Source organism: Lepidochelys kempii, chromosome 3, assembly GCF_965140265.1.
Source record: "Lepidochelys kempii isolate rLepKem1 chromosome 3, rLepKem1.hap2, whole genome shotgun sequence".
NCBI classification, from domain to species: domain Eukaryota; kingdom Metazoa; phylum Chordata; order Testudines; family Cheloniidae; genus Lepidochelys; species Lepidochelys kempii.
Genome location: NC_133258.1, coordinates 98,827,463 through 98,854,935, shown reverse-complemented (window position 1 = coordinate 98,854,935; position 27,473 = coordinate 98,827,463). Strand labels below are relative to the sequence as shown.

Genomic DNA, 27,473 nt, shown 5'->3' with positions numbered 1-27,473 from the left:
TTTTCCATTTGCAGTACAATTTTCTTTGAACAGTCCCTAGTGTCACCACATTGGTTGCATCTTGTTCCTGTATTCTTCTTTTACAGAAGAAGCACAGTGCATTATGCCTTAATTATGGCATCTTTTAGGATGCTTACCAAACAAAAGGCATCTTACATTTTTATTCTTATAGCACCTAATCTGTATTCTGTTCAGGCAAATTGCTTTGAAATGCCTGAAGTAAACATACAATACAATGGGGGGAGATTTAAGTTGGATATTAGGAAAAAAAATTTCACTAGGAGGGTGGTGAAGCACTGGAATGCATTACCTAGGGAGGTGGTGGAATCTCCTTCCTTAGAAGTTTAAGGTCAGGCTTGACAAAGCCCTGGCTAGGATGATTTAATTGGGGATCAGTCCTGCTTTGAGTAGCGGGTTGGACTAGATGACCTCCTGAGGTCCCTTCCAACCCCGATATTCTATGATACTTTAAATATTTTTATTTAGTTGTTACAGGATGATTTGTAACCGAGTAAAATGTTTGGTATGCACGCATCCTGAAAATTTAAAAATCCACAAAGTCCTGAAGATCTTAGTATTTATATATGTTTTCAATATTAAAAAAGTGCAAAAGAACTTTCACTTAAAAACGGACTACTTAACAATTTCATGTGTATTAAAACAAAAAGATTAGTACGGGCAGTGATATTCGTTAACAGGGCTATAGCTTCTGGTTTCACATTGGTGTAAAATTTGAGTAACTCCAATTGTCAGCTAAGTGTGACCAGAATCAGGCCCCAAATTGTGCCATTAAGATAGAGCCCATAAGATATGGTGTGGAGCTGCATCAGGTCAAGGAGAGCACCAAGGAGGCATTTTCACAGCTCCAAGATATGCTCTGGCAGTACCCTTGCTACTATACTCCTCTAGAGCGTGAAGTTAACTTGCCCCTTCTGGTGGGAGTGTATAAGGTGGAACAGTGGGCCTGCTTCCTTCCCTCCCCATCTCCTTTGGGGTGCTGGGCATTCCTAGGGGAAATAAGGAGATAGCAGCCTTTGCTCTCCCCTGTGGGCATGAGGTGCAGTTCTGCATGCTGCATCTGACTTAAGAATGAAAACAAACTTTCAAAGTGTTCAGAATAGACTGGTTTTATCCCTTCCCCCTTTTTCCTCAGAAATATTTATTGAAGTTATTTAACAAAATCTTTCCCGTAAGAATGGGGTTAAGAATATTTATTAAAATGTTGATAATTTAAATTGTAAAAGTCAAAGAATGAAAATTTTCACACAAATTCATTTAAAAATGGCCATTTTTACACAAATTTCAGTTGAAAACATTTCAACCGGTTCGCTAGCCCTTGCACGGGCAGCATACGAGCATAGCCGTAGAAAGCATCTTACAAGAGCCCTCATCAGGGTCAGGCAGAATTGCCATTTCTCCTCTCCCTCCCCCCACAAACAAAAAACAAACTCTGCATAAATATCTACGGACCAGGCAGAAGATGGCCCTCAAAGATTGCATAGTGGAAAGGAACCTCTACAATTGCTGGCCCACAGATGCACAACTGAATTTCCTTGGGCAGCTTCTCCCACTTCTACAGGGATATTACCCCTTCCCCAGCAGTGAGAGAATATGCAGTCAGGTATTCTGTAGCCACTCCTCCAAGGGAAAAACTGTTGAATGAAGTCCTGGTCCCACTGGCAAAAACCTCTCATTGGCTTTAACAGGGTCAGAATTTCACTCATTAACTCTGCCAGATCAATGGTTATAAGTAGCAACTGTGCTCAAGATGGGCTCTGAAGGACACATTCTATAAAGTGCTGCTGTCGCTGCCATGTTGGACCCAAGATATTACAGAAAGATGGGTGAGGTAATATTGTATTGGACCAACTTCTGTTTGAGAGAGAGGTTTCTGAAGCATGTGTTGATCTTGCTTAGTGACTCTCAGTATTCAACCATGAGGGCACATTCTCAGCTAGGGAACACTTTCAGAGTGGCCCTAGGTCAAAATTATTGAATCTCCATTTTGGAGATCAGCCAGGCAGAAAGATAAAGGGACTAACGATTGCCATATACAGTATGTTTATTTCAATGTGTGATCATTTAAATAAATGTAGGTACAGAACTCCATGCATTTGCATGCTAGCCAGCATCTTGTTTTGTGCACTGAACTCACTGGATATTAAACCACACAGACACACATGCATGTGCATAGCAGCTTTTATTTCTATGTGTAATCTTTGTTTATTTAAAAAAAGTAAAAGGAAACAGTCTAAAATTACAATATGCAGAAATCAAGAAATTCATTTATGGTACACAGAATAATTTAGATACAGAGGTTTATGGTGTAAGTATTTTTATAGATGTACAGAAAGGGACTCATTATGATTGTGAAAATCATAGCTTTGAATGCACTGGGACAGAACCTTTGCTTTGACTCCGATAGCCAACACAAACCAACTGGAAAGCCCATAGATCTGGACTCTTGAGAATTTATGGATGGTATGGGGAGGGGGGAACAGCACCTCCCCACCCAACCCTCCATGCAGGTGGTATGTCTATGAGAAAAAAGGCCTGACCAGGCACCCCCTGCATTCTGGCTACCCCAATTAGTGCCCGATTGTCAAAATGTTGCCTTGGAGCTATTGGCAGCTAGGTGCAAGTCTGAAAAGCCTCAGGGCTGCTCCATCACACTGGGGACAATGCGCCTGCCATTACTTCCCACTGCCAGTTACAACTATTTTTTCTAATAAAAACTCATGTGAAAAATGCTAACAAGGGAAATTGTCTATAGTGATTCAGTGACACAGACTGTGCACTAAGTGCTGTCTGGTGCATAAACCAATGGAAGAAAAATGTGTTTTTCTCCTCATCTTCTAGTTATAGCACTCTGAGGCTATCACTTGTAATAGGTAAAAAATTTTCAGGCTGAAGTCTGATTTTTCAGTTGTCTGTATCCTTTTAATTCTAGACTAGTAATATTGTATTAAGGCTTTTTAAAGCCATCTTACATGGAAGGCTAGTGGAGATTGCTCTTATATACTCATTTTATGGAAATAAACTGATTCAGAACCTTTGATTTACAAATATTGCTATCCTATGGAAACAACTATTATTGTTACCCTCTTCCTCCCTCTCTCCCTTTTCCTACTCTTTGTTTCTCACAATAATTAGTTGTGCCCCGTCATAAGTTAACCCTGATCCTGCTACACCCCTACGTGTATATAACTATACTCACAAAAATAGTCAAGTTGAAGTCAGTGGGAGTCCTCACAGGAGTAAAGAAAAAAAGCATGCAGGATCAGGGCCTGAGATTGTAGAGCAGGAACGTTGTCAATTTTGGAGTTTCCACAGCACCTACCACAATGGGACCCAGATCCTGACTACCATCATATAAAATACCAAAAATAGAATGTAGTATTTTATATGTCCAGTGCTTATTTGCGGTGGAAGGGGGGGAGGGGAGAAGTGAGAGACTGGCTTGATAGGCTGCCTGTAAGTTTCTTAATGGTTCAAAACTGACAAAAGAATTTGCTGTATTTTAGAAAGCTAAGCTGGGTAATCATTATGAGTACAGTCTGAGCTGGGAGATCTATATGAATCTGGTTATATCAGCTCTTCTCTGCTGTACTCCTGTTTGCCTTAGCTGTGTGTATTCTGGAAGTCCTGAATCCTCGCAGCAAGGGGTTAAGGATAGTGGCAACTCACGTTTCAGTGACCAGGGGGGATAAAAAAACCAAAACAAAAGCCATCTGAAAACAGGAATTGGAAAACAAAACTCTTTTCCTGGGACCTAATATTGTCTAGTGAATAAGTTTCTTTCTACACTTGTACTGACTAGTTGAATATACCCTATTTAAATGTTCAAGATTATAGTAAAACACTGCAAAGGAGCAAGAAATCGCCTTGTTTAACAATACTCATGAATCAGAGTCTAACTGGAGAGACAGGAAGCATTTCACATAATTAACTCCTCCCCTCCTTCCTCCTCTGTTTTGCAAACGCGGATCTTCAGAGGAGGAGCTGGGGGATGCTAATGAGCTGAGTTGCCAAGCGAGGCGCTGGCAGGAACTTCATTACCCTTCTTTGCCTTAGTATCTTGGCAAATTATGCTGCTACTCGCACCATGAACTGGCTGTCTGCTTCCCCAGGAGTGGTTTTAACAGCATACCACCCCAGCGGCAACAGTGCCGTGGCCGGGAGTAATGCGAAAGAGAGCGAAGAAACGTCCCCCTCAAGGTAAGGTGCAGTGCACGGGAAACTTCACCTGCTCAGGGAGACCGGCAATGCAGAGGCAGTCTCAGCTGGGGGAGACGCTGCTGCCGCTACCGCGCAACCCGTTGACGCAGGAATGCTGTCCTAGGCTTCAGTACAAAGGCTCGGGGGTGCAGCCTGTAGGTTACAGATCAGAGGAGCAGAGTTTGGAAAACGTCAGAAGTTGCTCTCTTGCAATGAGGCGCAGGGCATGGTTTGGAGACTTATTAACGTCTGGAACAGGTGCATTTTCAGGGACAGCACATGAGCTCCCACAGATTGGGAGTCTTTAATGCCTTTAGTGTACAGCAGGTAGAAACACACTTTCTGCCTGCAAAATTACTATTCTTAACTGGTAAACAGGACAGGATGAAAACACAAACTGGTGGAGTCAAGCAGCAAAAAACTCCCCCCTCCCATTGGGCTTACCTGATCTTTGCTTTTGGATGCGGGGGGGGGGGGGGGGGGTGGCGCGTGCTGCCCTTTCACTTGAGGTGTGGGTGGAGGAGAGACCTGCACAATCCATGTGTATGTATATTGCTACTGTTCATAAGAACAAGTTTGACTCCAACAAAACAGCTCATCACTGGCACAAGGTGATGTGGTTATCTCTAGAGAGTGAGAGGAACATGTGGTGCAAATAGGCTCTGTGTACTTTGTTCTTTTTTTCCTCTGGCTGATTTTTTTTTTCTAATTACCTCATACTTGGTCAATTGTTTCCTGCTTCTGTGTGTGTGCTAGAAATAGTAAATATTCACTGCAGCTAAAGGCACTGAGTGGAAAACTTGCTTGTAAAGTGAAAAGGAGTACTTGTGGCACCTTAGAGACTAACCAATTTATTTGAGCATGAGCTTTCGTGAGCTACAACTCACTTCATTGGATGCATACCGTGGAAACTGCAGCAGACTTTATATAAACACAGAGAATATGAAACAATACCTCCTCCCACCCCACTGTCCTGCTGGTAATAGCTTATCTAAAGTGATCATCAGGTTGGGCCATTTCCAGCACAAATCCAGGTTCTCACCCTCCACCCCCCCACACAAATTCACTCTCCTGCTGGTGATAGCCCATCCAAAGTGACAACTCTTTACACAATGTGCATGACAATCAAGTTGGGCCATTTCCTGCACAAATCCAGGTTCTCACATCCCCCCACCCCCATTCACACACAAACTCACTCTCCTGCTGGTAATAGCTCATCCAAACTGACCACTCTTCAAGTTTAAATCCAAGTTAAACCAGAACATCGGGGGGGGGGGGGGAGGAAAAAACAAGAGGAAACAGGCTACCTTGCATAATGACTTAGCCACTCCCAGTCTCTATTTAAGCCTAAATTAATAGTATCCAATTTGCAAATGAATTCCAATTCAGCAGTTTCTCACTGGAGTCTGGATTTGAAGTTTTTTTGTTTTAAGATAGCGACCTTCATGTCTGTGATTGCGTGACCAGAGAGATTGAAGTGTTCTCCGACTGGTTTATGAATGTTATAATTCTTGACATCTGATTTGTGTCCATTTATTCTTTTACGTAGGGACTGTCCAGTTTGACCAATGTACATGGCAGAGGGGCATTGCTGGCACATATCACATTGGTGGATGTGCAGGTGAACGAGCCTCTGATAGTGTGGCTGATGTTATTAGGCCCTGTGATGGTGTCCCCTGAATAGATATGTGGGCACAATTGGCAACGGGCTTTGTTGCAAGGATAAGTTCCTGGGTTAGTGGTTCTGTTGTGTGGTATGTGGTTGTTGGTGAGTATTTGCTTCAGGTTGCGGGGCTGTCTGTAGGCAAGGACTGGCCTGTCTCCCAAGATTTGTGAGAGTGTTGGGTCATCCTTAGGATAGGTTGTAGATCCTTAATAATGCGTTGGAGGGGTTTTAGTTGGGGGCTGAAGGTGACAGCTAGTGGCGTTCTGTTATTTTCTTTGTTAGGCCTGTCCTGTAGTAGGTAACTTCTGGGAACTCTTCTGGCTCTATCAATCTGTTTCTTTACTTCCGCAGGTGGGTATTGTAGTTGTAAGAAAGCTTGACAGAGATCTTGTAGGTGTTTGTCTCTGTCTGAGGGGTTGGAGCAAATGCGGTTGTATCGCAGAGCTTGGCTGTAGACGATGGATCGTGTGGTGTGGTCAGGGTGAAAGCTGGAGGCATGCAGGTAGGAATAGCGGTCAGTAGGTTTCCGGTATAGGGTGGTGTTTATGTGACCATTGTTTATTAGCACTGTAGTGTCCAGGAAGTGGATCTCTTGTGTGGACTGGACCAGGCTGAGGTTGGTGGTGGGATGGAAATGTGAATGCTATTTAACTCAGTTAGTACCTGCATGTGTATTACTTAAACACAGCAGCTACAGTTCTTTATGCACCTTTCCCTAGGCCCGGAGGCTGATGAGTGCTTTGCCTGTCCAATTTCCATGGATGCTAGTGGGAGGTGTAGATCAGGCCCTTCAAGTTAAGCATCGTACAACTCTTCATGGGGCCTTTATGTATATTATACTGCTCTGTTCTTTGTATGTGGTAAGTTAAAGGATGGTTCTGGTAAAGAGAAAAAATAATTTAGTATTCCCTGCTCCCCCAGCAAAATTGGTACATGAGAAAGGTGTCAGATTCACATACGGACTGAAGATCAGATTATTCCTAGAACAGGTTTTGCACAGGCAGCAGCATTGCGGACTTCTCATCGACCCCCACAAAGGTCATCTGTAGAGAGATCACCTGTGGGAATGAGTACTGTCTCCACGGCTCATTCTGATCATTTACTATTTCTCTGTTGAGGCAATCAACAAAAGTGCCAGCAGTGGTGGTGAGATTTATAATACTTAGACTATGGAGGGCCCATTGAATCATAGAATATCAGAGTTGGAAGGGATGACTCTGGAGGTCATCTAGTCCAACCCCCTACCCAGAGCAGGACCAATCCCCAGCTAAATCAAGCTGATTGTCAAGCCTGACCTTAAAAACTTCTAAAGGAAGGGGATTCTATCACCTCCCTAGGTAATGCATTCCAGTATTTCACCACCCTCCTAGTAACAAATTTTTTCCTAATATCCAACCTAAAATCTCCCCCACTGCAACTTGAGACCATTACTCCTTGTCCTGTCATCTGCTATCACTGAGAATAGTCTAGATCCATCCTCTTCAGATCCACCTTTCAGGTAGTTGAAAGCAGCTATCAAATTCCCCCTCATTCTTCTCTTCCGTAGACTAAAGAAGCGCAGTTCCCTCAGCGTCTCCTCATAACTCATGTGCTCCAGCCCCCTAATCATTTTTGTTGCCCTTCGCTGGACTCTCTCCAATTTCTCCACATCCTTCTTGTAGTGTGGGGCCCAAAACTGGACACAGTACTCCAGATGAGGCCTCACCAATGTCGGATAGCGGGGAACGATCACATCCCTCGATCTGCTGGCAGTGTCCCTACTTATACACCCCAAAATGCCATTGGCCTTCTTGAGCTTGGCACTGTCTTACTATGTGCATGTGTAAGTAAATTTGTCTGCCTCAAAGATTCCAGTCTAAATAGACAAGGCAGATAAAGGGTGGGAGGAAGGAAGTACTAGGATCCTGATTTTATAGATAACTAAGAGGTGCAGTGACTTGTCAGTTCCTGGCTCTGCCACAGGCTCCTTGTATTGACCCTAGACATCAGAAATCTCAACTCCTTGTTTAGTGCTTTACCACAAGACCATCCCTCTTTTCATTATTGTGTTGCTAATTTCCCCAATAGGATATTAGGAGTTAGACTATCACCAGAGCTGTTTAGGTTTGAGATTGTTTGGATTGTTATTGAAAACCAACTGGTTTTATATAGACTAATGACAAGAGACTCCCACCACCCCTCTTCCTGTGTTAACATCTGCTCCTCTGCTTTCATTCCATTGATATTCATGGGTATAAACATGAGGACACTGCAAGGCTGGTACACTCCTGTAAACATGGAGATCCATGGACACAGTAATGCAGTCCTATTCTTACTTCTGAATGTGGCTAAGGGTTCTAGAACTAGTGAAAGCAGAGACAAGGGTACTGAAAGCACCACACTAGAGAGCTGAGACTCAAAAGGGAGGAAGTAGTGAAACCCCACCGCCATGTTGGGAGGGATCCTAATTTCTTATTTATCTAATGACATTTTTTCTAAGTTTGGCCCCCTCTCTCATTTTGCATTTATCAGGAGGACAGGATGAAAAACATTATCCTGCTCCCTAGAGAGAGAACTTTTGAAGGGGGAATGTTCAGCTAGAAGCTCTGCAAGGGTGGGCTGGAAGTTTGGTGCCTTACACCTGCAGTTGTTTCAAATGCACGAAGGCCCAGGGCCTTTGCTTTGTTGCTTGGGAACCTCTTCCCCATGGCAACACAGCTAATTCAGGAGGAGCATTCCCACATGGTCCCCACTAATTTGCAGCTACCCCTGAATACTCCCTTGAGTGGGAGGGTTCATTGTACAGAAGGAGTCACCATACAAGATAATGCTGATGGCAACAGCATTATTTTACATGGAGAATCCACATGGTATTGAGGTGTAAAGAGGGGCATTTAATGCGACTAGCAGTCATTCCCTAGTGCTTTTGTCGCTACCCCTGGAGCCTGACTTCCAACCAGGCTTCTGTGGGATAATGGAAATAAGGGGAACATGCTCTGGAATTCTTGATCCCTCTTTCTAGTTTGCCCTCAGTCTGAATGTACTTTATCTGGCTTTCTTCCAAGTGGATAATCCAGTCATTAGTGTTGCAGCACTGTTTGCATGAGCTTAAGTGACACTAAGACATAGCAGTAGTACATTTCTTTCTACATGTATAAGAAATCTTTACACTACAGTTTAGGCATCTAGCACTTTCTCAAAATATATATTGTGGATGTGTTTGGAGTTTAGGGTTCCCTACCATTCAAAGTACTTAAACTAGGTGAGTAGACAGCTCAGACCAATATCAAAACAAATTGTTTACCCAGGCTGCTAATAACTTCAGTTTTAGGAATTTGTGACTAAATGTAGGGGAATGTGGAATGAAAAATGTGTCCACCTCCTGCCTTTGAAAAAAATCCTGGTACAAGAGCTGCTCAGCAAATCAGTGCACATAGGAATAATGTTAGTTTGCCCTCTCGTAACACCTTTGTCCTGAGGATCTCAAAGTGCATTGCAAACATTAGATGCTAGTCATATTGATACCAAAAGAATCATACTGTATTCTCTTATCAACGGTTGGTTATGCAGTCTGCTGCTCTGAGGATTTTGAGTCAAATGCACACCTATGGAAACTGCCAGCTACCAAGTATGTGTACCACTTTATAGCCCACTTACAGTCTTTTGTGGGGTTCATGTGATGTGTTGGCCTTCTGCATAGGGTGACTCACCTTTTATGAGGACACATTACATACGCATGCTGGGAGACACTTATACATGTGAAAATCACCTAGCACAAGCTATGTAATGGTTTACAAGTTATACTTACACAAGTATTTTCATACCCTAACTTCTACATGATACAGTCAGATAGGTAGGTTAATGAAATAACCACCAGGGCATAATTTGGTTTAACTTTTGAAAGAGTTATGGGTCTCCTACTCACTGGTCATTTGGGCCAGATTTTCACATCCTTGTGCATATTGAATACTGCCTTGCTATGCAAGTATCCCCACTGGCATCAGTTGTGTGTATTAAGGTACTATTCAGTATGAGTGAGGCTTTAAGATAATATGTCCATATATGGATTTATGAGTTACATGTTAAATGGCCAGGCAAACACTCTTTGCAAGTTGTACCTTTGCTTGCTGAAAAGCTGTGTGACAGCTTTGTCTTCAGTGCTGCTTCTAATTAGAGCTGGTTGGTAACTTTCCCAAAGGAAAATGACCTTTTCACAAAATTTAAAAATTTCCATGGAAAAATTTCAGTATGAATCCAGGGCTTCCCTCAATGTGTCTATTTCCATCCCTGCAAGGAGATGCAACAGGGCCACAGCAGTACCACTGATTCGCTCAACCTCCAAACACAGTAAAATGCTGCATAAGACATTGAAGCACCATCAGGGATTTATACAATTTATATTGGTGGAGCCTTTCCACCCATACTGGGTTCTTTCATAATCTGTTATTCTGCCAGAGGTGGAAGTCTCCCTGCATTTACCATACAAGTTATTAAGTCTTGTAACCTCTTTCATTATGCTTCTATGGGGAGTTTTGTAGTATTTTACACATGCCATTTCATATGTGCTGCCTTGCACTACCTTTTCCCCATAGCAAAACAAAAGATCCAGTCCGTCTTGATGTAATAGACTTAACCATGGCAGTCTTGCATGTAGTGTCTGCAGAGCTGTACATGTAGATGTTTTTACTGCAGATAGGTAAATGCTGGCTTTTATTTGGATCTTCCTGCTCCACTAAACCACACCCAATTTGATGCTCATCTTACAAATTCATCTTGAACGGATGGACATGAGTGCTATTTAAACTGCTCAATTTAAGAATAGTTCACTTTTTTCCCCCCCTCCTACCCATGGGTCCTCACCTCACCTAATGCTTGAACCAAAGCGCATTGAAGTCAACAGAGCAAGTGCCATTCACTTCAGTGGACTTTGGTAAATGAGGAGCAACAGTTGTAGTCAGTACAGTTACATCAGTGTCAGACGTGTGGGAGAGAATCAGGACTCCATGTATGTTATGCCCTTTTCTGTTTATATGGGGTCTAACAGACCTTTTAATTAAGAGGTCCATATTTTTACTTATTAGTACAGATAGAATGATTAGATGGATATGAAGTATAATATAGAAGATGTGCTGTTGAAAAAGTTGATTTTATTCAACAGCAGAGTGTAAGTAACAAATTCAGAAGAGGAAGATACAGAGGCCTGCTTTATATCTTAAAGCAAATATTAAAGTTAAGAAAATTATGTATGATGCATTAAAATTATATGTAATTATTTGAAACTAAATATACCTAGTTTCAGAGTAACAGCCGTGTTAGTCTGTATTCGCAAAAAGAAAAAGGAGTATTTGTGGCACCTTAGAGACTAACCAATTTATTTGAGCATAAGCTTTCGTGAGCTACAGCTCACTTCCTCAGATGCATATCATGGAAACTGCAGCAGGCTTTATATATACACAGAGAATATGAAACAATACCTACTCCCACCCCACTGTCCTGCTGGTAATAGCTTATCTAAAGTGATCATCAGGTGGGCCATTTCCAGCTTAAATAAAGTCATTATGCAAGGTAGCCTGTTTCCTCTTGTTTTTTCCTACCCCCCCCCAGATGTTCTGGTTTAACTTGGATTTAAACTTGAAGAGTGGTCAGTTTGGATGAGCTATTACCAGCAGGAGAGTGAGTTTGTGTGTGTATGGGGGTGGGGGGTGTGTGAGAAAACCTGGATTTGTGCAGGAAATAGCCCAACTTGATTACACAATGTGCATGACAATCAAGTTGGGCTATGCTATCCAAACTGACCACTCTTCAAGTTTAAATCCAAGTTAAACCAGAACATCGGGGGGGGGGGGGGGGGAAACAAGAGGAAACAGGCTACCTTGCATAATGACTTAGCCACTCCCAGTCTCTATTTAAGCTGGAAATGGCCCACCTGATGATCACTTTAGATAAGCTATTACCAGCAGGACAGTGGGGTGGGAGTAGGTATTGTTTCATATTCTCTGTGTATATATAAAGCCTGCTGCAGTTTCCATGATATGCATCTGAGGAAGTGAGCTGTAGCTCACAAAAGCTTATGCTCAAATAAATTGGTTAGTCTCTAAGGTGCCACAAGTACTCCTTAAATATACCTAGAAGTCTTTTTGAAGTGCAGAATAGTTACACTTGGAGTCCCTGTTTTAAAATGAGTCCTAATGCCAATCTGCTGGCGTTGCACTCGATAAGAATTTGCAAAACTGTTAAACTATTGTCACTGCCAATATTCTTCTTTGTATCATTGTTTAATAAAATGAGCTCTGACTAGACAAGTTGGAGCTGAAAGCTGTAAGGCTTTTAGACAAGCTATTTATAGATGCCCCAGAAACATCTGTAACTTGAACACCCTTCTCTGTAATTAATGTTTGCACTAGAGTTAATATGTACCTCATGTTTTTCTATGAATTAGAATACTACACGCTGAGCCCATAATTACAGTAACTCTGCTACATGAAAGTTCTTGCTGTGAATGATTCTGTAGCTTCCTGTTGTACATAGCTCATTGATTGTTAATGAACTTGATTGAGGAAAGTGATTCCACTATAGTATGATTTTGAACAAGATGACAGGCTACGTGATGAGTGCTTTTTTTTTTTTTTTTTTTTTTATGAGCCCATCTCTGCCCAGGAATCTTGACCTTGGAATTATTAGAGAGTTTAAAAATCAAACCAAATGGAAAGTAGAAGTAAATATTTAAGAATCTAGATGTAAACCCCCCAGCAAAACCCAGTTTATTCTATAAAACACATTTAAACCATTTCACCATGTATATTTTTGGTAGAACAAGATTAATGTAGGTTGTGGCTATCCTGTTTAATAGCCATCCCCAATGAAGGGAGAAGACTGTGCAATGGAGTTCCTGTCTCTCCCTAACATACAACCTATGGAGTTCCAACCCTGTGAAGCTTCAAAAGATGGGATTCCTTGGAATCCCAGGGAGGAAAAACAGTGTTACCAAGCTAGCCACCCTCCACCACAACTTTCCACAGCCCATAGATCTGCATGACCAGGGGCCTGGCTTTTCTGTTCACAGGAGAAGAAAGAATCATAGACAGTAATAAGTCCAGTATTGTGCTCACAGCATATGGACAGAAGTTAGATGAAAATATCAAATACCCTTGCAGCAAGGTTGCGATGTAATGTTACTTCTAGTCTTAGAATCCAGACTACCTCACAGTAACCGAGAGAGAAAGAGAGCAGGCTGCTCCCTAAGGCACAGAGGTACAACTCTTCCCACCTTGTTCTACATTGGTTCTTCAGACTGCTGCTAGTCTTGCTAGATTGTACACTTTACCATGTAGTTAAGGGGGCTCTAAGTAGGCCTAGGAAAATCCTCCCCCTCCCAAATACACTCTTAAAGTGATAGCTTGCAATTTCAAAACAGTCCTTAATACATCACACTCAGGAAAGGACCTTTCCTTGGAGAGGGGCAGAATGCAAGGAAGGAAGGATAGATAGTCTTGCAGCTCAGGCACTGGCCTGGGACTCCAAAGAGCTGCATTCAGTTATGGGCTCGAGTCTTAAATATTTTATCTTTGTTTTAGTTCCTCATCTGTAAATGGGAACACTACTTTTTCGTCACCTTTTATTTGTTCAAATACAAAACCAAACTCTGATCTCTGGGGTGCAGTTTGTTCAGTGATTTATAGAAATGTGGCTTTCCTGGGAAATAAAAACATCAAGATTTTTTAGAGAGAGATCCAAGGACTTTTCCATGATAGGGCACTGCTACCTATGCTAACTTGGGATCAATGTCCGTTGTTCTCCAGCACTGCATTTTTCAAATGGATGCAAGATTATTTACTATTCTTACAGCAACTTACCATTGTGAGAGTAAACAAAAATACAATTACAGAATAAAATTTTCCATCCTGCCGTATCCACAATAAAGAAAGAAGGCAATTATACCTCATGTTTAGAGGGAAGTTGGTTTGGGCTGTTTCTAATATGTTCATGAAGTTTGTTCAAAGCAGCTTGTACATGAGAAGGTATTACCTTTATATCACTGCCTCCTTTAAAACAAAAGCCACCACATTTATTATCCTGCCACCTGTTCTTGGCTCCAAGTTATGGGAGGGTAGATGCTATTTTTTGTTTTATTTGAATGTCAGTACAAAATTTGTCTGGCCTACCAGCATTCAGAACTCCGGTTCCTTTCTCCTGATTCTTAACACACTGACGTGGCCTTCACTCTCGAGCCAGAAAGATTGACTTGCTCAGGCCAAACTTCTCATTTAAAAATAGGAATCATAAGTAGATATTTTACAGGGATGTTGAGAGAATTATTTGACCTTTATAGCTCTTTTAGGCTTTAGCAAATGTTTAAATCTATTAATATTGATAGGATTAGCTGAGAACCATCTCTGTGTAAGAGTCAGGACATCGTGGAAGTTTGTTTTGTTTGGAGATAATAAATTGAACATTATAACAGTTACCTTAAGTGTCCTGTTCTTCACAGAAAAATAGAAAGAGTGGCTTCAAAGTGTTTGGTTATAGGCCTACTCTAAAGGTATAGCATACTTTGGCATATTTTCCCCATTCCCTTGAGGACAAATATTGGAAGGGAGATAATACTAGATTATTTTCCTGACTATTTTTATATTATAAACATAATATAGCATGCTGAGTGCTTTTTAGACCTTGGCTACACTAGAAAGTAGTACCACCAAAAGTCCTATTAGCATAGTGTCACCGACAAAGCTATTTCAGTGGAGTGGGTTCACATTGCGTGCCAGCACAAGTGGCCGCTCTTTTGGAGTTGTGGGCATTTGGGGTCAAATTCCCCTCTCTCCCACTGTTCCATCCCCTAATCTACTGCTCTAGAGACATGTTTTTGAGCTCTGCCACAAACACGGATGCAGTACATCACTTTTCTCCATACAATTCTGTTATACTTGGAAAGCTGCAATGCTCAGTCAGCTGAGGATGAGTGAATATTGAATGCATTAGATTCACTGATACAGAACAACTGCACATGGTGGTGCGGGTTTGTTTTGGCTGCTCCTATGAGTGCCAAGTAGTGGAACTGAACTGTGATGTAAGCCTAGGATGACCAGCAATGGACCCAGAATTTCCAGATGTGGAAGGGCACATTCCTCAAGTTGTGTGCTAAACTCAGCCCAGCACTGCAGGGCAACTATCTTAGTATTCCTGTCCTGACAGTGGAGAAAGGGTGGCAATAGCAATATGAAAGCATGCAACCCCATATTACTATCTGTCAGTGGTAGTCAGTCAATTTGGCACTGAAAAAGAGAGAAAAAAAACAAAAACAAAAAAACATGGTGTGGGTAATCATTATTGAGGTGTGTAAGGCCATATCACAGGGGTCCACTCACCGCTAGGGATGCCTGCTCCCAGCTGCTCAGGAGATTAGCTGTTTCCAGGTGCAGTACCCACCTCTGGCAGTCTCTTCACTTGTCTTCTCTGATGTTGCAGCCCCTCTGACTCCAGGAGCTGTGACCTCCTGTTTGCAGATTAGTCCTCCACCAAGGTCACTATGGTTCTCTCCTTCTGGGGTATCAAAGTCTCTTCAAGGCAAATTTTTTCAGGCAATTTACTGTCTGGTCTACAGTGGCTGGTAGGGGAACCTGGGCCCACCTTCTACTCCAGGTTCTAGATCAGGGGCCCTCTTATCAGAAGCCAAGGTTTGCCCTATTCTATACCTTGCTGCTTTGCCCCTGAGCTTTCCTACCTTTCTGGGTCTCCCCCATCTCAGGGATTACCAGCACAAACTCCCTCCTCTCAGGGAGTAACTGTAGGCTACCTAGCTCTGTAACCCCCAAACATGCCTCCTTTCTCCTAAGAAGTGACTACAGACTACCTCCTTACAGTTCCTCTCTATTCTCAGCTCCTGAGCTTTATACAGGCCCCTCCTCTTCCTGTTCAACTGAACCTCATGTATAATTACTTCACTGCTCCCTGGCTACTCCTCCAGGTGTAGCCTGGAGAATTAATTAGCCCAGCTAGCCACCTTAACCCCTTCAGGCCTTGTGTGGGTGGATACCCCATCATAAAGTGTATCCTACTGTACAAAGCACTATGGCTGGTCAGTGTGCAGGAAATAGATGGGTTCCATGGCATGGGCTTCCCAAATGATGCTGGGGCTTAGGTGGGACACATCTCCATACTATAGACCTCTGCATAGCTTGAGTTCATAATCAGAAAGGGGTGCTTCTCTGTTGTTACGCAGGCTGTGGTAGACCACTGTGGGCAATATACAGACATCAGAGTTGGGTGGTCAGAAGAAGTCCATGACACTTGGATTTTTAGAAATAGAGGACTTTTGACAAGACGAAATCTGGGACCTTCTCCCAGACCAACCAATTGACATTAATGGAGTTTCTATGCCATTTGTTGTTCTTGGTGATCCTGCCAACCCTTTACTTCCCTGGCTTATGAAGCCATATACCAGGCATCTGGACATAAGCAAGGGAAGGTTCACTGTTGCCAGAGCCCGATGACTGTGGAGCGTGCATCTGGGGGATTGAGGGACAGCTGGAGATGCGTCCTGGCAAGGCTTGATTTCAGCAAAGAAAAAATATCCCAATAGCTATTGCTGGATGCCGTGTAATATGTGCAACTCTACTGACAAGGGGGAGGAATGAGGAGTTCAGCAGACAGACTGTCCACAAGCAGCCTGATAGTAGGTTGGTTACTAGTACCACCGCAAGTACTGTGTGGGTGATGGAAGCTTTGAGAGCTTACCTCGACAGTGGGCAAAAGCCAGTGTCCCATTGACTTGGTACTCTGCTGGAACCTGTCTTTGGGCAATATGCATGATTTATTTTAATGGAAATTTTAGGAAGCAATCCTTGGTAATATCCATGAATTATGAGCTATAATATGCTTAATTATATTGTATAATGTGGAATGGAAGCCATGCAAATATGAATTCTTTTCTAACAATAGAGGCAGCACTGTAATGACAGGAAACATGATATTCAGCAGCATAGAACTGCTGAACATTGCTTGTTGTGCTTTAAACAATGCCTCACCAAAAGAATCAAACCACCAAAACCAGAACTATGTACAATGAAATGCAACATGCAGCTGTGCCCAGTCTGTATCACAGGATTAGTTGATAGTGTGGTCAATTAGTTTTTTCAAAGGTAGGTTAATATATAGAGATTTTGCACATCTTAGTTGATTTTGAACTTTACACCAGAGATTAGTTTTATGACATACATCAAAGTACATCATACATGTGAAGTGTAATCAGCTGTTTGTGATTTTAGTATACGAAATACTTGAGTATGTTCCCATTATCTTCACCCCAGCGCCATCCTTACTATGGAAAATAACAGGAAAAAGTCTGAACATGGTTAGCTTTTCTTCAAAAATGTTTAAGAATTTAATACTGAATTCATTCCTTCTTCCCCCTTCAGAGAAGGAGAATCATACTTGTATTAAAAGTTCAGTATTTACTGCTCATTGAGGAAAAATGAATATATATTTGAATTTCTGTGAATGTTAATCACATACAAGATCCCAAAATCACATGATTCTGCTCACACCAGGGAAAAGCAGGAATTGCACATTCATGAAACTCCATTAACTTTAATGGGAGTTCAATGCTCTAAAATGTTCACATGAGCACTTTATATCTCCGATCTGAAACAAGAGTTTGACACTGTAGGCTGTTAAAATCTGTTGGATGGTGCTGCTTTTGGACTTTTCTCTAACTTTCAGCAAGATTGTCAGAGGAGTGGATAGTCCTCCTCTATTATGAGATGGAAAGGGCACACTGGGATATTTGCATTATCTGTTTTCTCCCAGTGCAGGAAAACACTTGAGGATTAGGGATGCTTTCTTGAATCCTTGTGTTTAAAGAAGTAGTAGTCACCACGTTGACAGAATTCCATGTATTTAAGACAGTAGTCTACACTGACTGTAAAAACTCACCAAATTGCTGCTAATCTTCAAAACAATAAAATATTTTTATTTATTTTAGTCTCGAAATTGCACCACCAGAAGCAGAAAAGTTCAGAATTACAGTGAATGCCTCCTGGTTTAATCGTAGTTCAGGAACTAAGATTTCAGCATTGTTTCTTACTGTGGTGTATGTGTGAAAAGAATAAGCAAGAACAGAATGTGCTGATTAAGATTAATCTTCTAGGTACATATATGTAAAAGAGTTAGTTAAGTGGCTGCATAATTAGCCAATCTGATAAAAAAAAGGTAGAGTGCTGATTCTGCAATCAGAGCCATGATGGAGCCCATACTGAGCCAATTGTAAGACTGGGCCCTAAAATATGATTCAGAACAAGCATGACTCTCCCCTTTATACCAGAGCTTTCAAATCATGCAGACTCAGTATGTATATTGATTTATAGTTCTACAGGAACCTAAGGCCACTTTGAGAAGCTAAAGGTGTTTATATTCTGAATAATTTTAAAACTACTAATTGTATTTGTGGCTTAATTGTTTTGTCCACTTACGTTGTTTTTGTTTGTTTGTTTTTTAAAAGGAGAGCTTTCAAAGCCAAATGTGAAGTTTGATTAGCTGGAGCCTGATTGGAGGCTCAGTGGCACATTTTGCAACCTCTTCCCCCTACAGAAGCCATATGTGTGGTATCAGGTTCCTTAGGCTTTCAGGAAAATGTGTTGAAGTAGGAGGAGCTGCTTTCTTTGGAGAGCCCCTCTGAAGGTGTACATAACTCATCAGATATGTTTAAAGCATTAACACTTGACAAGATATTAACTTAGTGTAACTTTAGTGCCCTCATGGCCACTATGGCGTCTGCGCTGCAGGCAGCTCTGGCCAAGAGAAGGCACACGCAGGAATGCAGCAGGAAAAATTCCTTCCACCCTAGGGGCACCTGTTCCAACCCCCCCAGAGTGAAAACATACACACACACTACAATGGGTATAACAAAGGGAGATATTTATTTACAGAGGGATGAGAGGAGAAAAATTGGGGGAGCACTAGAACAGGGTTGCATCCCAACCAAGGCCCCACAGGCCCAGTGGTAGCACAGTCTGAAAGGGCAGACACTGAGCAATGTGTCTGCACACAGAGTTCAGGAGTCCTGAGCAAAGTTCCAGTTCAGTGCTGAGTCTTGGGTGCTCCTGGTCATCTTCGGCGCCAGTGAACTTTCCCCAACAAACCCCTCCGGTGCCCTCTTCTGCCACTCTCTGCAAAGCCACACAGAGCGACCACCTCCCCACTTAACTAGCTACAGCCTCCCTCCTTATTCCCAGTGCAGAGTCACAAGCCCCAGTACGCACAGCCCCATGCAGCTTGGGGCAGCAGTGATACTGGGTCCAGCTCCAGCCTGTCCTTCTCAGGGGATTCCTGACCTGGGGTGTCCCAGGCTTCAACCAGTTTCTCTGCTACTTCTCTCTCTCTCCCTGGCTCCAGAGCCCCACCTGGAGTTTCCCTCCTTTTTCTTACTGCTCCCCTTCCCCCCAGGAAAAAGATTTAAAGGGGCCATGCTCTGTAAACCCCAAGGGGTTACATTAGTAATATTTGCACCCGCACAGTGGTATTTAGACAGGCACCAGGTGCATGGGCAATGGCATAGCTCTGACAGGGAAGCAGAATAGTGCAGAGGAGACAAGCTTTCTGGGCCTGGGAGTTCCCTTTTTTGTGGACCCCAGGATCTTTTATAGACTTCCAAGCCTTTCTTAGTGGAAGTTTTTAGGAAAATTCCCACAAGGTTAGTTTCATGGAGTTTCCTCACGTATCTTCCTCCCCCTTTGCCCCCAACTCTTCTTCCATGGCTAGTTCCATAGGAACATACAGTTTTAGCCATAAGTCCTTAAAGGTTTCAAATAATGATAGAATGTTTGACCAAGTAGATTACTTTGCTGAGTAATGCCTGGATATATAATAAAATAAAATGTGTTTGCTTTTATGTGTAAAATTTCTTACATATAGGGATACAGATCATCTCAGTGTGTGTAATACATTAGTCTTGTAGATTCATACATATCTTAATCCTCCTCTACAAGAGGAATTGACCTGCCTTAAAATAATTTTGTAATTTAATATGCTGAGGTCAAAGTGCAATTTGGTGTGTTGGGGACATAGTCAACACTTAGCTGCTGGCATAGGCCAGTGTTGACTGTAAGGTAGCAATTTTGATATAAATAACTTGCTAAATTATCATACTGTTGTATATTTTTTTCATAGCCCTTTGACCGATTACATTTTGGCAACTATTAAGTTTTTATTTAATTTATTTATTTATTTTTTGAAAGGAGGTTCTTTCTTTCAAAAAGCAAAAAAACAAAAAAAATCCATGGATAAAGTCCTGGACTCATTGAAATCAGTGGGAATTTGATTACTGTCTTCAGTGGAGTCAGGATACCACGTGATTATGTACATCAGATTATGATTACTGGTAATTTAGTTCTGCTTTAGCAAATGTCTATTTTTCTCAAAATGAAAGATCCAACTTTTGAGGTTGTTTGAGCCTCTCTCTAGATGTTTGTCCATGTTAATCTCTGGTTTTTCCTTATTCTTTGTTTCCTGTTCATTTTGTTCTGATTCACCGTTCCAAAGTAAGGATCAGGAAAAAAGGTCACTTTGTTAAACTGCAAGAACCACAGAAAATAAAATCAGATCTTTACAGTAAAGCTTTCTATATTTAGATCAAAAACTGTTTAAAAAGTTGGCGTTGCAAATGTTGTTTCCATGGAGTCTAGCCAATACTCTAAAGTATTACACGTTCTTTGCAAAAATTCTGCATCTTAAGAAATCCAAATATTTGAATGTTTGAATATGAACAGTTAATGGAGCCAGCCAGTTCCTAAGTTTATTATTCACTATCCTCCCATTTTTTTTATAGTGTCCAATAAAACATTGCCATGTGAAATTTGCAAAGATATGCAAACATCAAAACAAATGCGGAGATTAAAATCCAGTTTCCTGTTCAAATAATTCATTTCCAATATACTTTAACACTAACGTACTATGGCATTACCTCCTAGAAAAATAACTAGAAGTTCAGGGTGTGTAGGACAACTATCTGAGGTTTGAGTAAAAATGAATTAGAAGTTTTTTTTAAAAAATAGACATCAGGTAAGTTTTCAAAGCACCATTAGTTTCAAGTCTCTTATAGTTTTTAACCAAACTTCTCAGAAACAAAAATTACCCTGGGATGAGACTTGCCTGGAAAACTTCATTAAGATCAGGTTCTTCTGGAAGGCATTAATGTGGGGCTTGAACCTTACCCACAGGTTCTCTTATCCTTTATAATGCTGTGGAATTATTTTGCACCCGTTTTTTTACATAAACATTTTGGCTTGGTCCTGCTTTGAGCAGGGGATTGGACTAGATGACCTCCTGAGGTCTCTCCAACCCTAATATTCTATGATTCTGTAATGATGTATCCTTGCTATTATTTGCTAGAAATACATGCCCTTCATTTTGAATGAAAAACATATTTTTAAAGTTGTTACTGTATTGGTTATGAATATGAAATTTTGCATAGCTTTTAGACTTTGGTTTTGCTTTGCACCTCTGTAGTTTTAAAATATGCGTAGATTCTCCACTGAGCAAAGGAAGATAATCTTATGCTAATATTTTCTTGCAGTTTAAATATCTTAATATAGTGCAGTAACAGGATTTAAATTTAACTTGTCCCAGTCATAAAAGTTTAAGATGACTTTTAATGCATAATGTCATAGAATATCAAGGTTGGAAGGGACCTCAGGAGGTCATCTAGTCCAACCCCCTGCTCAAAGCAGGGCCAATCCCCAATTTTTGCCCCAGATCCCTAAATGGCCCCCTCAAGGATTGAGCTCCCAACCCTGGGTTTAGCAGGCTAATGCTCAAACCACTGAGCTATCCCTCCCCCTGTAGGCCATAACAACTGGTAGCTGAATGACAGTTTTCAGATCTTAACTTTTAACTATCTTATTTTGAGCCAGCATGAAAGAGCCTGACATGATACTTCATCGCCATCCCAAGCTGCTTCACCCATAGCCATTGTTGTTACTTTTATCAGGCAATGCCTTGCAGTAATGCATCTAATGTACTGTATAAGGTAGTTTTGCTCCATATACAGTAGTATTTATATGTGTTCTAGTGATTACATGCTCTGTTCAAATTGGAGCTGATCGTTTCCAAACTTCCCATTCAATACAAAGGTTACCTGCACTCTTGCTTCAGCCAACACCTTTAAAATAATTAAAAACACAGGCAAACATCCCCCATAAAATGATGACTTCCTCATCCTCTGGGATATGCAAACTTTGTTATAAACATTTGTGCTAAAGATTTTCACATAGCTCCCATTGAATTCCATGGGAGGTCATGTGCTGGGAACAGTTCCAGTGTAAGACTTTAAAGAAGTGGGCTCCAAAAACATGAACAAGCAGGAAAGAAATTCTAGTGATTCGGAGGGCCCATTTCAGTAAGGGTCAGCAGGGCAAATGGCAAAAACCTCTACATTAACACAGAGTTGAAATTGCCTGGTGGTATGTCTTCCCCTTGCAGAAGAATGTGTTAAGCAAAACTCAACCTTCTGAAAACCAGGATATGCACACGTAAGGTTGCCCATTCGACCTTGACTCTGCCGTCTTCCAGCAATGCCCCAATATGCCCATTAACACATACCTCTATTGTTCCAGCCCCACAGCTGCTGAAATGTACAAGCTCCTCGCCTCTTTTTACCACCCATTCACTCACCCACAGCATTCCATCTAACACTATTAAAAGACCCAAGCAAATTTCAAGAAAATGTGTGTTAGCATGCCATTTTAGAGCACTTGGAAGCATGGTCCTTTAAACAGGAAGTATAGAATGACAGTGAAGGGAAAGGGCTCCTCTACACATCCATCTGCAGCACAGGAGTTCTGAAAGGTGTGAAATGGCCCATTTATCTCAATGTGATGTTCTCAGCTGAAGGAAAACTCCCCATGGAGATGAATACAGCCTGAAACAATAGCTCTGAGCTGTGTCCATTTATCTCAGTGGGTCCCCCCCCCCAGTGCTTTACAGCCTGGGATATACATGAAGTACACCAGTTCTCAGCTCCCTACCCAAAATGGCTGGACTTCACCAGTGTTTGTCCAGGTTCCTTATTTTGGAGACTGAGTTATTCTTTATTCTTTGGGGTAGAATAGTTATTGTGGCAATTAAATATTCCCTGTATACAAAGAAACTCTGCTAAATTACAGTTAAGGTTGCAGAAGTGCATTTTCACTCAGTGCAAACAAGAAGAAAGGAAATTAGAGGGAAGATGATTCACCTGTATCCTACACCTAGATCATACCTAACATCAGTACCTGGAAAGATACTGGAGCAAATTATTAAACCATCAATTTGTAAGCACTTGGAGGATCATAGGGTTATAAGGAATAATCAGTATGGATTTGTCAAGAACAAATCATGCCAAACCAACTTAGTTTCCTTCTTTGATGGGGTGACTGACCTACTGGATTGACGGGAAGCGGTAGACATGATATACAGTATCTTGATTTTAGTAAGGCTTTTGACACAGTCCCGAATGATGTTCTCATAAAATAACTAGGGAAATGCGGTCTAGATGAAATTACTATAAAGTGGGTGCATTACAGGTTGGGAGACTGTACTCAAAGAGTAGGTATCAATGGTTTGCTGTCACACTGGGAGGACACATCTAGTGGGGTCCCATAGGGCTCAGTCCTGGGTCTGGTACTATTCAATATTTTCATTAATATATTGGATAATGGAGTAGAGAGTATGCTTATAAAATTTGCAGATGACACCAAGCTGGGAGGGGTTGCAAGAACTTTGGAGGATGGGTTTAAAACTCAAAATGACCTTCGAGAATTGGTCTGAATTCAGCAAGATGAAATTCAACAATGACAAGTGCAAAGTACTTCACTTGGGAAGGAAAAAAATCAAATGCACAACTACAAAATGGGGGAATAACTGTCTGACTGCTGAAAAGGATCTGGAGGTTATGGTGGACCACACACTGAATGGAGTTGTCAATGTGATGCAGCTGCAAAAAAGGCCAATGTGATTCTGGGGTTAACAACAGGAATGTTATATGTTAGATACAGGAGGTAACTGTCCTGCTGTGTTCGGCACTGGTGAGATCCTACTGGAGTAGGGTGTCCAATTCTGGGCACCACAATTTAGGAAGGATGTGGACAAATGGGGAAGACTCCAGAGGGAAGCAACACAAATGAGAAAAGGTTTAGAAAACCTGACCTTTGAGGAAAGGTTAAAAAAAACTGGGCATATTCAGTCTTGAGAAAGAGGTCTACATGGCAACCTGATAAGTCTTCCAATATGTTAAGGGCTGTTATAAAGAGGATGATGATCAATTGTTCTCCATGTCCACTGAAGGTAGGGCAAATAGTAATGGTCTTAATCTGAAGCAAGGGAGATGTAGGTTAGATATTAGGAAAAACTTTCTAACTGTAAGCGAAGTTAAGCTCTGGAATAGGTTTTCAGAGAGGGGTGTGGAGTCACTGTCATTGGAAGCTTTTAAAAATAAGTTGGACAAATAATTAAGGATTGTCTGGGTTTACTCAGTTTTGCCAGAGTGCAAGGGGCTGGACTTGATGACTTCAAGATCCCTTCCAGCCCTACATTTCTGTGATACTGCGAGGGATGAACTGAGAATGGAGTGTATCTTCCAATGAATACAGAAAGGGCTAAATTGTGCTAGGTAGGTTCTGAATACAGGCAGTGCAGTGCCATCTTGCCCAGACAGGGTGAAGGGAGAGACTTTCCCTTCTTCACCTGCCCCGCATTGTGTGCCTGTGCATGTCCTCCATCCTTTAGGTGCCTCCCCTTTACCCCCAATTCCCTTCTTCCTTTGGGATACTCTCCTTGTAGAATCCTTACCCACCCTTCACACCCAAACAGTGGGCCAGTCAGAATCTATCCCCTTTACCCCAATCTACAGGTTCCATTTACAACCTTAATTATGAGCTTTTCCCAGATACCTTACAACAAAACCTTCATATGAAATATAACATTGTAAAGACTGCTCAATGGCAGTCTCAGGCAGTTCACCCATTTACTGTCCCAGGTGCCACTCCCTCAGTGGCTGGCAGGGGAACCCAGGCCCACGCCTTACTCTGGGTTCTGGCTCAAAGACACTCTAAACAGCAGCTGAGGTGTGGTTCCCTCCTTCACCTTGCTGCCTTTCCCTGAGCTTCTTCCTTACCTCCTGGCCCTCCCCACTCCTCTGGGTTTGCCAGCCTCTCAGCACCCTGCTCCCAGGGAGTAACATAGGCTACTTGTCTGTCTCTATAGCCCCCAAACACAACTCCCTCTTCCCAGGGAGTGACTGGGGATTACCTCCCTTAAGACTCTTCAGAATGAAACATAGCTATTCCTAGGTTGGTCCTTGGGGGCAGAGGGCCTTTTCCAGTCCACTCCTGTGTTAGAAGTAATTAAGCAACCCAGAGGTTTTCCTAGTCTGGATCACTCTGTGATGTCTCTCTTTGGGGGCTTTGCACTGTCATCCTGCTATTGCTGAAGTGCTTTCTGCTCAGATCCTGCTAGCAAACTGTGGGCAGCAATTGGACCACAAGGCCCCCAGTCCCTGGCTGTATGTAGTTGCCTGTTACAGCAGCATAATCTCTTTGGGCCAAACATGTAATCAGAGCATAGTGATCTTTGGCACTTTCTTTGAAAAAACCTTCTTCAAGTTGCTGCCCTTTAAGAGCCTGGGTTGGCTTCTGGCTTCGTGTCGCTGACAGGCTCAGTCAGTTTCTCTTTACAAGATCTCTTGCTTCAAAGTCCTTGAAAGTCTCGGCTGCTTCCTACAAATTCTGCACAGACCTGTATTCCGGTACAGCATTGGGCAGTCACAGCCTGCTCTGCATGGGCCTCTCCATCCAGCTGCAGCCTGCACAGCTTCCTGCTCTGCAGGCAGCTCTCCAGCTCCTGTGACAGCATGTTTGTCCTTGTGGCTCTCCTTTGAACAATAAAAACACCTTCCGTAGCTGGGTCTCCTTGAACACTGTTTGGGAAGGCTCACAAAAGTTCATTTACAACTTAATCTGACTATTGCAATTATACTGTAACAACCTGGCTGCGTATGTGCACCAGTAACTTTCAGCCGGAACTGGAGCTAATAGTCTGTGCTGTAAGCCCTCTACTTAGAATAGCTAATGGAGAGTCTCCTTTAACTAAAAGCAGTAGGGCCGGTGCTGTTAGTGCACCAATTTTATACCACTATTGCTCTGAAGTTATGAGGGACCCTAGTGTAGCTTCATGGATGTTACCATGCTTGGCTAGATGGCCAGGGATTTTTAAAATATATCTTAAATTAACTGAACATTATTCACATGACTTTTTGACTGTGAGTAGAAGACTCATATTTTGAGGAGCTCTTAGGCTCTTTGACTGCTCAAAAGGAGTTAGGGACTTAACCTCCATTAAAATCAATGCAGGTTAGTAGTCTATATAGAATTTAGGACCCTTACTCCAGTTGGTCCAACAAAAGATATTACCTCACCTACCGTGTCTTTCTAATATCCCGGGACCAACACAGGTACAACAACACTGCCAATAATTATTTTGAGCATTTAGCCCTTTCTCTCAAGAAAGGGACAGTATTTGTAATTCCATTATCACCTCTAAACTTATTCTTTTATATTTGCAGAGCCAAGCTGCACGACATGTGCAGAGTTTGCACAGTACAGTGGTCACCCTTAGGTTTCATTCTATTCTTAGACATATTATCAGATCCAGGGGTTAGATCTCAGAAGATGGCAGAATTTTTCAAAACAGAAAATAACATGTTATGTGTGAGCACTCCAGGCTCATTTTCTCAAAAAGTGGAATAAAAGTTATGAATATTAAAGATATAGATTGAATGGTTTTTAGAAGGACTTTAATGGAAGAGAGAAAATATAGTAATCTCGAATGGGATCGTAATTCTATCAGTATTAGGACAAAGGATTAGAGAAACATTGAGGAGGAGCGAGAGATGCTGTGGAGTGTGCAATCAAAGGATGGGGTTAATAGATACAATAGCTGGCAATTTGGTAAATGGATGCCAAAATAAGAGCAAAAAGTTGAAAGAAGGAGAGTGGAACAGGGTCAGCTGGTTACATTATTTTTCTTGTTTTCCTAACAGTGTGCAAAAGCATCTAAATGAGTTAGGAGCCTAAGTCAATTTTTTACCAATTACATGACCTCCAATTCACAAAGGTCATTTATTAGGGTCAGCCATGGTTTCCATCTATCTCCTTGTTCTCCTGGCAGGTTGCTGAAATGTTCCTGGGCATATCTAGAGACGTCTGTGACTCTACATGAATTCACATTTTAAGAACAGAAACCCTTTGTGAGCAGGGAGTTTCTGTACATTTGCATCCAACAGGAAAATATTTCCAAAGCCCATGAATTTTTCTGTTCAAATATTTCAAGAATGAAGGGAGATTAGAATGACATTTAGCATGAAATCCTGGTCGCTGTTATCAAATTGAAGGTAAAAAGAGAATTGATTTCTAAAAACAATTCTGAATGTTGCCAACTGTTGTAATTTTACTGCAAGTCTTGTGATATTTGGTGTTTTACTTCAAGGCCCAGCTCCTGGAGTCATGAGAATTTCATCTTGCATTTGAAAAAAGAAATCAAGTTTCTAGCCCTCCTGGTTGCAGAATTAAACTTAAAAACATGA

General features: G+C 41.8%; 1 protein-coding gene across 3 annotated transcripts in view; it reads left to right on the top strand.

Moving 5' to 3' along the window:
- ARHGAP18 (Rho GTPase activating protein 18) overlaps positions 1-27,473 on the top strand; it is a 121,491-nt gene that overhangs the window by 29,280 nt on the left and 64,738 nt on the right. The window contains exon 1 of one of the 3 annotated variants that reach the window (XM_073337272.1): positions 4,013-4,218. The exons of 1 other annotated variant lie outside the window; for it this stretch is intronic. In XM_073337272.1, coding sequence (XP_073193373.1) covers positions 4,106-4,218 — 113 coding nt within the window. In that variant the 5' untranslated portion in view covers positions 4,013-4,105. Of the gene's footprint in view, positions 1-4,012; positions 4,219-4,429; positions 4,477-27,473 lie in introns of those variants that run through there. One more of the 3 variants, XM_073337275.1, reaches the window with a different exon arrangement.